This window comes from Cynoglossus semilaevis, chromosome 18 (genome assembly GCF_000523025.1).
Source record: "Cynoglossus semilaevis isolate Cse_v1.0 chromosome 18, Cse_v1.0, whole genome shotgun sequence".
Lineage (NCBI taxonomy): Eukaryota > Metazoa > Chordata > Actinopteri > Pleuronectiformes > Cynoglossidae > Cynoglossus > Cynoglossus semilaevis.
This window is the reverse complement of record NC_024324.1, coordinates 408,704-421,474: the sequence shown is the minus strand read 5'-3', so window position 1 is coordinate 421,474 and position 12,771 is coordinate 408,704. Positions and strand designations below refer to the sequence as shown.

The following is a 12,771-nucleotide window of genomic DNA, read 5'->3' as shown; positions in this document are numbered from 1 at the left end:
TCCTCCTCCTCCTCCTCCTCCTCCTCCCTTCACTGCACCGTAGCAGTAACATCTCTCTCTGCCTCGTCCTCCTGTTCCCTCTCATATCTCTTACACTCACTCTCGCCCCACCCTATGCAAATCCCCTCCATCTATCTTTGAGCCCAGGGAACTGCTGTGAAACAGATTCTCTCCTCTGGTGCTTCATCCTCCCCCCGTGAACGGAGAAGTGGAGCAGTGGAGAAGTGGAGAAGTACGGCTGGTTTCCCCAGGCGTCGTCTTGAAGAGAAACCGTGGAGAATAAAATAAAATTTCATTTGTAACTCAACTGGAAAACAACACGGTCATGTAGTGCACAGTACAGAGTGAAGAAAATGAACTCACAGTTTCCTGGTACTGCAGCAGAAACGACACTGTGAGAAGGTGGGTTTGATGCTGGAGGATCACAGTTCTAGAAGACATGAAGAGAAGAAGACAGAGTACGAGTGAAGACAGAAATACTGCGTATAAACATTGTATTTCATATTCAGAGCAGTAGTACTACAATGTTACTACAAAGTAGAAGCCTTTTTAGAAAAATTTACATCATATTTTTCGGGTTCTTTGACCTTTGCTCAAAAATGGATTTCAAATAATGTGATGTTTCTGTTTTATTCTAACAATTCTTATTTATGATTTAACTTTTTGAGATGTGTTTGTTTTCCTTCATGAACATCTGGAGTTCCTGTCGTGCTAAACTCCACTGGACGTCACCGTCAGATGAATGGAGACGATAATAACAAGCAGGAAACTCACTGACACCGAGCCTTTCTACAGCCACACTCACACTACAGCCGCAGCAGTGACCTGACCGCAGCCATCACATCCTGGCATCACATCCTCCTGTTGTGGAAAGAAACAGCAGGATGTTCAGAGGAGGCAGAGAGGACGGTGGACCTGGTGGCTCTGCAGGTCAGAAGACAACGACATGGCATTAAACAAAAAACAAAACCCTCCTGGCTTCACAGATACTAAAATTGAACAGAACCTCAGCCAGGGGGCAGCAACAAACACACTAAGTTTGTAACATGAAACAAAAACAGCACAAAAACATGACTTTCAAGTCCGACAGACGAGCGCTCGGCTGAAGGACTCTGCTCTGGGGCTTCATCTGCTTTAATGTCATTCTCTTTGAACAGGAATCGAAGGCAAAGAGTTTTTTGGTTTTTTTTGCAGGTTGCTGTATATTGTCATGAACGAACAGCTGCCGTTCCCTCCTACTGCGCCACCTACTGCCACAGGCAGATAATGAAACAGATTTGATTTGTCTGCAGCCCTTTGTTGGAAAGGATTTTATCATCAGTGTTTGCACAGAAACTGACAAATGTGACAAAGATGTAGTTGACACTGAAGTGTACGGAGACATTAAGACACAGTTAATCATTGAAACCAAAAACAGGGTTTACTTTTCCACCTGCTTAGACAGAACTCCCAGTCAAATATTCCTGATGTTTTATTTTCTTTCTTCTCTGGTGATTCCAAATGTAGATCCCTCTGTTCCAATGTTAGTTTTCCCATATATGTGTGGTGAGGTCAGATTCTTCCCAAACCCCCCTCCCCCCCACCCAACCCCACACACACATATATTAAACCATTCAGCTCACTTTATAAAAGACGTATATTTTTAACAGCTTTACCAGGAACAAAATCATGTGTGTTCTTGTAACACCGCACCAACACCCTGCAGCAGCCTTTAAATCCACTTTACTTTGTCACAGTGCAGCACAGAACTGCATTTTATGAATAGAACGGAGGCAGCACACACAGCAATCAGCAGAGAGTGCAGTGATATTTCACTGTGACAGCAAACAGTGCAGGACTCACCAAAACCACCGATAAAACACATCCAGCCATAAAGAATAAAACGCTCCAACAACGCACACACAGATGGTTTTAAATTGGTAACCTCGTCCGTCATCATAAACCCACGTGTCCGTCACAGACCCCGACCCAGGAGGTGTCACGTTTGTTTCAGCGTTTGTCTTGACTGATGGAGGACACCAACATGACAGGAGGGTCCATTTACAGAAAATACACAGAGAAAAGTGGACGTATTTATGGTCACTGCTGTGACCCTGACCTGACCCCGACTGTAGGAGTTTAAATCTGCCGAGTGTGACCAGAAATGTCTGAATAAATGTCCTTAACCTGCTCCCTGTGTGAAGTCACTGACTTTTCTTTATAAGTCGTCAATAGAAAAGGTCAAAGTGATTCAAGTTTATTTATGCAACACTTTCACTGGTTAAAAAAAAACCACAACACGCTTTATATTGATATAAAAATAAATAAATAAAAGATGTAAAAATACATTTAAAAAGTAAAATAATTACAAAAACAACAGATTTAGTTGAAATAGGCTCCATATTTGATGTTTATATTCACCGAATAAAGTGAAGTTAATATGTAATATTATGACGTTTGTGGTAAAAACGGAATCCAAAGGTAAATATATGACGATATGTTTTAATTCGTTTCCCTTTATTTCACTGGGTGAGTTTCATTTAAGTTAAAAACACAACAACAAGGTGAAGCCAACACTAAACACATTCGTTTCCTCGTCATCTCTGTGGCTAATGTTCGGTTTATTGAGCTGTAATTAGCCACAGAAGGCTAGCCCGCTGGGCTACTTCAGTTCATGTCACTCACGTCAGGGAGTTTCTTCAATTAATTCGACGTTATCAAACGACACAGTTTATTATAACAAACTTTACTGACTAGTAAAGCGACTAAACCATCGTTAACATATTCATTTCCTCACCTGCTTTTCTTCTCCGCGTTCTCCGTGAGCTGCTAAATTAATTACAAATGCCGGGAACTTAGGGCCTTATAAGGACCGCCCACCGGAAGTGTACAAACTACCAAGTCATACTTTATTACTACATACAGTCAAATACGTTCAGTAATTGTTTCTCTAAGCTTTTTCTTCCGTTTTATTCATAGGACTTCTTCAAACGTTCTCTTTGTTCAGCGTTTCTGTCACACAGCAGAGAAAATAATTTAAAAGGTTGGTTCTGAGCCACAAATCAACCTCCCTGTCTGGCGACCAGCGGCTAACCAGCAGCTAACCAGCAGCTAACCAGCAGCTAACCAGCAGCTAACCAGCAGCTAACCAGCGGCTAACCAGCGGCTAACCCCAGGCGCAGCGGCTAACCAGCGGCTAACCAGTGGCTAACCAGCAGCTAACCAGCGGCTAACCAGCGGCTAACCCGCGGGTAACCACAGGCCACACCACGGGCACACCGGCATTAAACACAGACTCCACAGGAGCCACGGCTTTAACCACTTTGATATGACTGTTTTCTGGAGAGAGGACATGGAGGACATTAGCTATGCTAAGCTAACAATGGTTTCTCCTGTGTTTGTCAGCTAAGCTAAGCTAAGCTAAGCTAAGCTAAGGTGCCGTTGGTGGAGTGAGTCTGGCTCCAGGTTTGGTTTATTTTTCTGTTTTCATCACTTCACTTTGACCTCTGACCTCTGATGACATCACTGAGGAGGCGTCGGCCTCCTGCAGCAGGAAAGAAAAGAAATAGAACAGTGTGTGTGTGTGTGTGTGTGTGTGTGTTCACTGCTCATATCCAGACCCTTTATTAGATTTAGTTGCTTTTATAGACACACACACACACACACACACACACACACACAGATGTGGTTAATAAGAGTGTGTGTGCGTCACAACAGAATCAGGGATGATGAAGATGAAGATGATGATGATGATGTGTGTGTGTGTGTGTGTGTGTGTGTGTGTGTGCAGGAGTGATGGGTGCTGTGGAGATGGACAGTCTTGGGGACAGACAGACAGACTTTGCCATCTGGGACATGACGGACATGGACTCCGGAGAGTTCCAGGTAAATCAGGTGATGGTGATGTCATGACGTGTCATCACAGCCTCAGTGAGGTCACAGCTGTGCTGTCTGGGTTCAGGTGGTGTGTGTGTACAACAGCAGCCTCAAACAGCTGGTTCTGCAGAGTGGGCGGAGCTTCCAGTGGCCAGGTGGAGCGCCACCTCCTGACGTTCCAGAATGTGGCTTTAAGAACGACAAACCAGCCTGCCTGGCACGTACGTACCAACACACACACACACACACACACACACACACACACATCCATTTTCTATATGAATGTTATGGGAAATTATTATAATGTCCATGATCTGTCCTTCTTACAGGGACAGTGTCCATGCAGCAGCTGGTTGCCATAGTGATGTGTTTTGTCTTCATCATCATAGTTACAGTTACAGTTTTTATCTACAGGTGAGACTTTTCATTATCTACATCCACCACAGACCAAACCTCATGGAGAAAATCAGAGATTTTAGTTCAGACCAAAGTCCATAGAGAAAATCAGTGATTTTAGTTCAGACCAAAGTCCATGGAGAAAATCAGAGATTTTAGTTCAGACCAAAGTCCATGGAGAAAATCAGAGATTTTAGTTCAGACCAAAGTCCATGGAGAAAATCAGAGATTTTAGTTCAGACCAAAGTCCATGGAGAAAATCAGAGATTTTAGTTCAGACCAAAGTCCATGGAGAAAATCAGAGATTTTAGTTCAGACCAAAGTCCATGGAGAAAATCAGAGATTTTAGTTCAGACCAAAGTCCATGGAGAAAATCAGAGCCAACCCTGACCACAGGAGGCAGCAGTGGGAACAACAGTTGTTGATCCACTGCTGTTCTAATGTTTTTATTCTTCAACTCCACTGTTTATATTTTCACCAATGACCTGGTGTCGCCTGGGTTCTTATTTTAATGTGTATTAATTAAAGCCCTCTAGTGGTGAGGCTGTGGATTGCAACATTACAAATATGTGTAATTTCTGGGGCCAGGAAGTTGAAGCTGGAGAGTGAGCTGGTGGCTCAGCTGTGGAGGGTTTCCTGGGACGACGTCCAAATGAGTAACCTGGAAAAGGTTCTGAAGAAGACCTGCAGCAGACTCACCATGTCCTTGGTACCACACACACACACACACACACACACACACACACACACTGACTCTGAGAAGAGATTACAGATGACAAATCTCTGAACAGAGAGGATCAAACTATGGCTCCCTGATGACCATGGAGGGAAACTTCCAGATCTACACCAAGACTGGGTACTACAAGGTGGGTCAGACTCCTCCCCCTGATGATGATGTCAGGGGTCACGGGGTTCAGTTCTGCTGTCTTCTGTCTCCTGCAGGGGAACCTGGCTGCCATCAAGTACATCAAGAAGAAACGCATCGAACTGACCCGGAACATTCTGTTTGAGCTGAAACATGTGAGAAAGTCCTCCTCCAGTACCAGTGGTACCAGTCCACGGGAGCGGGTTCCTAACTGTTTCAGTCTCTGTGTTCCTGTAGATGAGGGACGTCCAGAACGAACATCTGACCCGGTTCATCGGCGCCTGCATCGATCCACCCAACATGTGCATCATCACAGAGTACTGCCCCAGAGGCAGCCTGCAGGTACTGCAGCTTCATCTCCGACCTTCTCACTGACTCATCTTTCACATCTTCATCCTTCAGACCTCCTCCTCCTCCTCCTCCTCCTCCTCCTCTGTCAGAGCTGTAACCTAGCAACCTGCTGGCCTGGTAACCTAGCAACAGGGGGACACGTGTCCTCCAGCTGTAGGTGGACGAGGACGGAGAGGCGCTATCAACCCTCAGACAGTTGACAGTTAGGAGGACTCCACCCTCGGTGGGGACCCCTGCTGTCAAATCAGAAGTACTGCATACCAATAGAACAAACGTGGGCAAAAATGACTCAAAGGATCGGGTTTTAAGTTTAACATGAGCTAACACTGTTAGTGCTAACACTGTCAGTGCTAACACTGTTAGGGCTAACACTGTTAGTGCTAACAGCTAGTGCTAACAGTTAGTGCTAACACTGTCAGTGCTAACACTGTTAGGGCTAACACTGTTAGTGCAAATACTGTTAGTGCTAACACTGTTAGAGCTAACACTGTTAGTGCTAACAGTGTTAGCTAACACTGTTAACTAACACTGTTAGTGCTAACAGTGTTAGCGCTAACACTGTTAGTGCTAACACTGTTAGTGCTAACACTGTTAGGGCTAACACTGTTAGTGCTAACACTGTTAGTGCTAACAGTTAGTGCTAACAGTTAGTGCTAACACTGTTACAAAGTCATTTAATCGTTAGCTTCCAGTTAGCCCTGAAAAATAACACTAATGTATTAGTGAGCTTTGAACCTAATCTGTGTGTGTGTGTGTGTGTGTGTGTGTGTGTGTGTGTGTGTGTGTGTGTTCTAGGATCTGATGGAGAGCGACAGCATCACTCTGGATTGGATGTTCAGATACTCACTCATCAATGACATTGTGAAGGTGGGCGGGGCTAGTGACTGAAGTAAACACTGATCCACACAGACTAAACGTTAGCATGAACAGCTAACACGTCACGTCACATTTAGCAGATGCTTTTATCCAAAGCGACTAACAGTTTGAGGACCAATCAGGCGTCAGTAAACACAGCAGTTAGCAGCCAGTGTACATGCGCCCCCTTCTGGGTTGGTCAAGACTAGACGCCCCGGGGTCTTGTTGACCATCGACTGTAGCAACAGGTGACGTGAGGAGACAAGTACGCTCTGATTTGACCTAAGTCGTCGAGATCGTGAGACAGAACCAGAAGAGGTTAGCGGGTCAACGATGAGGCCCTGGTTTGTACTGTGACATCCTGTGTGTGTGTGTGTGGAGGGCATGTCCTTCCTCCACAACAGTGTGATTGTGTCTCATGGGAACCTGAAGTCGTCCAACTGTGTGGTGGACAGTCGCTTCGTCCTGAAGATCACTGACTACGGTCTGCAGAGTCTCCGCGGAGGCAGCACCTCTGAGGACACACACGCTTACTACGCTCGTATGAACACACACACACACACACACACACCTGCACTTTAGTCACCGCCCACTAGGTGATGTCATCACTGCCCTGCGCTCTGTCTCCGCCCTCGACCTCTCAGGAAAACTGTGGACGTCTCCAGAGCTGCTGAGGACAGAGTGTCCCCCTACTGGTGGGACGCAGAAAGGAGACATTTACAGCTTCGGCATCATCCTGCAGGAAGTGGCTCTGATGAGAGGAGTCTACTTCCTGGACACGCAGACGCTTACACCCAAAGGTCAGAGGTCACACAGAACCAAAGGAAAAAAAAAACAATAGAAACCTCATGATCCCCCCCCCTCCCCCCCCACAGAGATTGTCCAGGGGGTGTCTCAGGGAGGAGCCCCGCCCCTCCGCCCCTCCCTGTGTTTCCATAGTCACAGCGAGGAACTGGGAGTTCTGATGCAGCGCTGCTGGAGCGAGGAGCCGGGGGAACGACCGGACTTTAACACCATCAAGATCCTGCTGAGGAAGCAACACAGGTATGTGTGTGTGAGAGAGACACCACCTCACTGCTGCCACCTATCGCCATTAGACAGAATTTCTCAACAAGGATCCATTTGGACACCACTCACTCTCACAGACCAACATGTTGCTGGTCCAACAACTAAAATCTCTGATTTTCTCTATGGACTTTGGTCTGAACTAAATTCTCTGATTTTCTCCATGGACTTTGGTCTGAGCTAAAATCTCTGATTTGCTCCATGGACTTTGGTCTGAACTAAATTCTCTGATTTTCTCCATGGACTTTGGTCTGAACTAAATTCTCTGATTTTCTCCATGGACTTTGGTCTGAACTAAATTCTCTGATTTTCTCCATGGACTCTGGTGTGAAGTGTAACTTGTTGAACTCTCTTGTTCTTCGTCCTCAGAGGTTATGGCTCCAACATCCTGGACAACCTTCTGTCTCGTATGGAGCAGTACGCCAACAACCTGGAGGAGCTGGTGGAGGAGAGAACGCAGGCGTACCACGAAGAGAAACGGAAGGCGGAGGCGCTGCTGTACCAGATCCTGCCCCAGTAAAGAGCGTGCAGTGAAAATACTGCCGTGATGTTGATGGTACAGAACTCTGAGTCGGTTCTTTCTGGGTTTCAGTTCTGTGGCCGAGCAGCTCAAACGCGGTGAAACGGTTCAGGCTGAAGCCTTCGATTCTGTCACCATTTACTTCAGTGACATCGTCGGCTTCACGGCGCTCTCCGCTGAGAGCACGCCTCTGCAGGTCAGTAGTTATTGCGACACTTTCCTCAGTTGTCATGACAACTCAGGACCAAACAGGAAGTTGGTGAGCAGCGGGACAGGAAGTGACATAGGTACGCAGTGTTGTGAGGTTGGCTAAAGTCGTGGGGACTGTCCTGATTTGTAGTACAGATCCTGCGGAGACAGTTTGTCCCTGTGTCTCCTTCAACCCACGGGTTGGGCCACGTCCATTAAAACACACTCCATTTCTACATTAAAGACAAATGACGTTTAGTCCAAGATGCACTTCTGTTTCCCGCCTGCAGGTGGTGACGTTGCTGAACGATCTCTACACCTGTTTTGACGCCATCATTGACAACTTTGACGTCTACAAGGTAACGTTAACAGCTGCAGGGTCTGTAGCAGGTCACCATGTCGACCCCTCGTGGTCGATTCCAGAACTGCGTTTGCGTGTCTCCTTGATAATTCTGTATTCTATTTAGTGCTGGGAACGATTTTTAAATGTTCGTCAGGTCCAGTGACACCTGGTGGTAACAATGAGAAAAACTTTTTTTTTTTTTTAACTCAAATAAAAACATTTTGTCTCAACGTTACCTCCACTATTCGCAGCTCATGTTGTTCCAGCTAATGCTTCTTTCTTACAACACCACCCCCAGGTGGAAACCATCGGTGACGCCTACATGGTGGTGTCGGGCCTGCCGGTGAGGAACGGTAAGCTCCACGGTCGGGAGGTGGCCAGGATGTCTCTGGCCCTGCTGGACGCCGTCAAGAGCTTCAGGATCCGACACCGACCCAATCAGCAGTTGCTGCTGCGCATCGGCATTCACAGTGGTGGGTGTGGCTTCAGCCTCTGAAGACAGTTATCAGCCAATGACTTCAAAGGATCTACTTCCTCCACGTGTTTGACATTATGTTGGACGCGTTGTAATTTTACTTCTCTTCTACACCAAACCCCATGGAGAAAATCAGTGATTTTAGTTCAGACCAACGTCCATGGAGAAAATCTGAGATTTTAGTTCAGACCAACGTCCATGGAGAAAATCTGAGATTTTAGTGCAGACCAAGGTCAGCGGAGAAAATCAGAGATTTTCGTTCAGTCCAAAGTCCATGGAGACAATCTGAGATTTTAGTGCAGACCAAGGTCAGCGGAGAAAATCAGAGATTTTCGTTCAGTCCAAAGTCCATGGAGAAAAGCTGAGATTTTAGTTCAGACCAAAGTCCATAGAGAAAATCAGAGATTTTCGTTCAGTCCAAAGTCCATGGAGACAATCTGAGATTTTAGTTCAGACCAAAGTCCTTGGAGAAAAGCAGAGATTTTAGTTCAGACCAAAGTCCATAGAGAAAATCAGAGATTTTATCCTAGCGAGATGGTTTGTTCACTGTAGCATCCTGAGCTGCAGCAGATGGCACTGACAGTTGTGTGTGTGTGTGTGTGTGTCTTTCAGGACCAGTGTGTGCTGGGGTGGTTGGACTAAAGATGCCCAGGTACTGTCTGTTTGGAGACACAGTCAACACAGCGTCACGCATGGAGTCCAACGGAGAAGGTAAAACTTGAGTGAACCATTGTGTCCTCTGCTGCCTCCGGTGGTTGCAGTCAGTTAGCGATTGTTTGTGTTTCCTCTGCAGCTCTGAAGATTCACGTGTCAGAGGCCACGGTTCAGGTTCTACAGGAGTTCAGCAGCTTCAGCCTGGAGCTGCGAGGGGAGATCCAGGTGAAAGGAAAAGGCTGTATGAGGACGTACTGGCTGCTGGACGAGGAGAGCAACTGACACAGGACAGCCACTGACAGGAGGAACCGTACCATAGTTACCAACCAGACCTAGTACAAATAAGTAATGAAATGAACTCAGATTAGTTTGTAAATGTTTCTCCTGATCCTTGTTCGTGTTGTCGTGACTCTGGTATTAATAATAATCTTAATCTCATTCATCTTCACGTTTTCATATTCATTCACAGTAAAACTATTTTTGTCTCTGTTTTGAGCTGTTTTTGTGTAAGAAAACAAAACTTGTTCAAAGTACAAACACTGTGCGAGTCCTGATGGTGCTGTGACTGCCCCCTGCTGACAGAATAGGGCAAATGGGAACGATCGTGCTGTAGGTGATCCAGTCCGTGTAGGTTCTCAGTCCTGCAGGTTTCACCTCTGGTCCACGAGGCTTCTTCAGTTCGTTGATAAGTGATCAGGTTAAAATACAACTCATTTCAAAAGTAATTTAAATATAATAGAGGGTTTAAATAAAAATATATAAAAATGAAATAATTGAATATTTAAAAAATAATTTAACATATTAACACATTCAATTATATAAATAGAAATAGTTTAAAATCTGAATAAGAAATCATTTACGAGATGGAAAACGATATGAAACAACAAGTTAAACACGTTTTGTATTATATACTATTATATATATTACACATATCATTCATACAATTTATGAATTGTAGAATTTAAAGACCATTATTATTCATTAGTATTGATTACGTCCGCGGTTGTGTTTACACGGTAAATCAGCCAGAGCAGGAAAGGCGCGGCCAAATGGCTCCGCTCTCCTTCCATTAGTTCTGATTTACGCCACTCCGGTTTATCTGTGAACTGATTGGTCTGCCGTTCTCTAGCCCCGCCCCACCAACTCAGTGTGCGGATGTCTGTTATGTGTCTGTGCTGCTCGCTCAGAGCGGGAGTCCACAGTCTCCACTGTTCTGAAATAAGTGTCAAAACACCCGATAAACAGAATCCAACCTTTTCCCGGAGAACCCGGTTCACCGACACGAACACTCGACACCATCCCGACCGCGCCTGGCCCTGAGCGGAGACTATATTCTGCACCGCGGGGCCCGGCGAGGCGCGGCGGGAGCAGATGGAGCCTGCACCGGTGAAGGCGAAGCCGCAGGGCCGCCTGCTGGTGTCCACCCCGCTGGACGCTAAAGACGAGCTCGAGGAGGTAGGCCGAGCCGGGACGCGGCTCCCGGAGCAGCGCGGGGACCGATGAGAGCGCTGTGTACGCGGTTAATGAAAGGCTTTTAGTTTAGAAACAGAAACATGAAGCCAAGACAAGCTAAGCTAGTTAGCACCAGCGGTAGCAGTCGAGCGGCCCGGGAACATGAATATGATCAAGCAATCTGGTTTTAGGTCAAAGTGAGGTGGCGTGAAAATGACGTAGAGCCCCCTCTACGTTATTTTTATGACGTCAAACACTCATTGAAGTGACGTTTTAACCATCCTGACAACTTCACAGTTAGTCGAGCATGCTAACCCAGGTAAACAGATGGGTGGAGAAGTGACAGGTGAACGAACAACAAATTATTCAAATGTTTTGAAGAATCTCACTGTCCTGCAGTCGTGACGTCACTGACTCCCTGCTGCCTCCAGCAGTGGGTGAGAATGTGTATTATTTTAGCTACAGCTTTGACCTGTAGTAGGTCAGAGGCTCCTGTGACGTCACACTTGCTGACTCTCTTTGTGCTACGTGTTGTACCAGGTTTTCCACGTTTCCTTGGAACCGTTTGTACTCTTTTCACTGACACTAACGTAGACACGCAGCCGTGTTATGAACCGCGGTCATCAACGCTCTCTAACGTGTGTTTCCTGTTGGTCGGCCAGAGGTTGGAGCGTTGTGTTGGAATCGTCCAGTCGCTGACCAATGGACTGTCGGAGAGAGAGGCCAACGACGCCCTCACTGCTAACGTGAGAAACGCACACAGTACACAGTACTTCAAAGCAGCTGAGGTCTCAGTACTGCAGCTACACCCGAGTACTCCGTCAGGGTGACCCGTCAGGGTGACCCGTCAGGGTGACCCGTCAGGGTGGTCAACTTCCTGTTTCCTGTTCCTCAGGTGTGTAAAGGTCCACAGCAGCACGAGGAGGTCTGTCTGGGTCTGTTCTCCCTGGTCCTGACTGAACCCACCCAGGCCCAGAGGGTGAGTCCTGCTCCACCCACACCCTCACCCTCACCTGGCCTCCTGTGACATCACTCTGACATCACTGTGTGTTTCTTGGTGGGGGGGGCAGTGTTACAGAGACCTGACGCTGCTGAACAGAGACGGCATGAACGTGGTCCTGGTGAAGATCAACCAGATCCTGATGGAGAAGTTCCTCAAACTGCAGGACGTCCCCAGAACACAGGCACGCACACACACACACACACACGCTGGTACCCAGGTGTTTGGACCATGTTTGATAACCGTGTGTGTGTGTGTGTGTGTGTGTGTTCACAGATGGTGTGGTTGGTCCGGGAGCTGGTGAAGAGTGCAGTGATGGGAGCAGACGGTGTCGTCATGACGCTGCTGAAACAGATCGCAGGTCAGCAGCTCACACACACACACACACACACACACACACACACACACACAGACTCCACCTGATCACATCTGTGTCTGTCCTCCAGGTGGCGATATCTCCACCAAGAACCTGTGGTTGGCTGAGAATGTTCTGGACATCCTGCTGGAGCAGAAGTATGTGTGTGTGTGTGTTGTGGTGAGGGTGTGTGTGTGTGTGTGTGTGTTGGTGACACACAGTGTGTTTTCCTTCTGCAGGGAGTGGGTGTTGAAGAGTGGGATGTTGATCGCCATGTCCGTCTACTCCTACCTGCGCCTCATCGTGGACCACGGAGCTCCAAACCTGCTGCCTCTGCGTCAGAAGGAGGTGGACTTCTGCATCAGCATGCTCAGGGAGAAGGTGAGGAGGAGGTGG

General features: G+C 46.9%; 2 protein-coding genes and 1 long non-coding RNA gene across 3 annotated transcripts in view; 2 read left to right on the top strand and 1 right to left on the bottom strand.

The window, feature by feature from the left end:
- The window catches only part of npr1a (natriuretic peptide receptor 1a), a 19,965-nt gene extending 10,115 nt beyond the window's left edge, over positions 1-9,850 (top strand). Inside the window, exons 6-22 of the mRNA XM_008330816.3 lie at positions 3,770-3,864; positions 3,941-4,076; positions 4,185-4,269; positions 4,840-4,960; positions 5,043-5,117; positions 5,194-5,271; positions 5,354-5,458; positions 6,263-6,334; positions 6,704-6,863; positions 6,967-7,122; positions 7,198-7,366; positions 7,757-7,903; positions 7,980-8,103; positions 8,387-8,455; positions 8,738-8,912; positions 9,527-9,625; positions 9,708-9,850. Of these exons, the coding sequence (XP_008329038.1) occupies positions 3,770-3,864; positions 3,941-4,076; positions 4,185-4,269; positions 4,840-4,960; positions 5,043-5,117; positions 5,194-5,271; positions 5,354-5,458; positions 6,263-6,334; positions 6,704-6,863; positions 6,967-7,122; positions 7,198-7,366; positions 7,757-7,903; positions 7,980-8,103; positions 8,387-8,455; positions 8,738-8,912; positions 9,527-9,625; positions 9,708-9,850 (2,009 nt within the window). The remainder of the gene's footprint in view (positions 1-3,769; positions 3,865-3,940; positions 4,077-4,184; positions 4,270-4,839; positions 4,961-5,042; positions 5,118-5,193; positions 5,272-5,353; positions 5,459-6,262; positions 6,335-6,703; positions 6,864-6,966; positions 7,123-7,197; positions 7,367-7,756; positions 7,904-7,979; positions 8,104-8,386; positions 8,456-8,737; positions 8,913-9,526; positions 9,626-9,707) is intronic.
- Positions 8-2,873, bottom strand: LOC103393748 (uncharacterized). The gene is made up of 4 exons (XR_523044.3): positions 2,777-2,873; positions 806-924; positions 364-430; positions 8-258 (listed from the first exon to the last, which is right to left on the bottom strand). It is a non-coding gene; the product is annotated as an uncharacterized LOC103393748 (long non-coding RNA).
- An 850-nt stretch (positions 9,851-10,700) lies between the features above and the next one.
- Positions 10,701-12,771, top strand: part of ints3 (integrator complex subunit 3) — a 29,083-nt gene continuing 27,012 nt past the window's right edge. Inside the window, exons 1-7 of the mRNA XM_008330815.3 lie at positions 10,701-11,023; positions 11,683-11,766; positions 11,916-11,999; positions 12,091-12,204; positions 12,297-12,381; positions 12,467-12,533; positions 12,615-12,756. Coding sequence (XP_008329037.1) covers positions 10,940-11,023; positions 11,683-11,766; positions 11,916-11,999; positions 12,091-12,204; positions 12,297-12,381; positions 12,467-12,533; positions 12,615-12,756 — 660 coding nt within the window. The 5' untranslated portion in view covers positions 10,701-10,939. The remainder of the gene's footprint in view (positions 11,024-11,682; positions 11,767-11,915; positions 12,000-12,090; positions 12,205-12,296; positions 12,382-12,466; positions 12,534-12,614; positions 12,757-12,771) is intronic.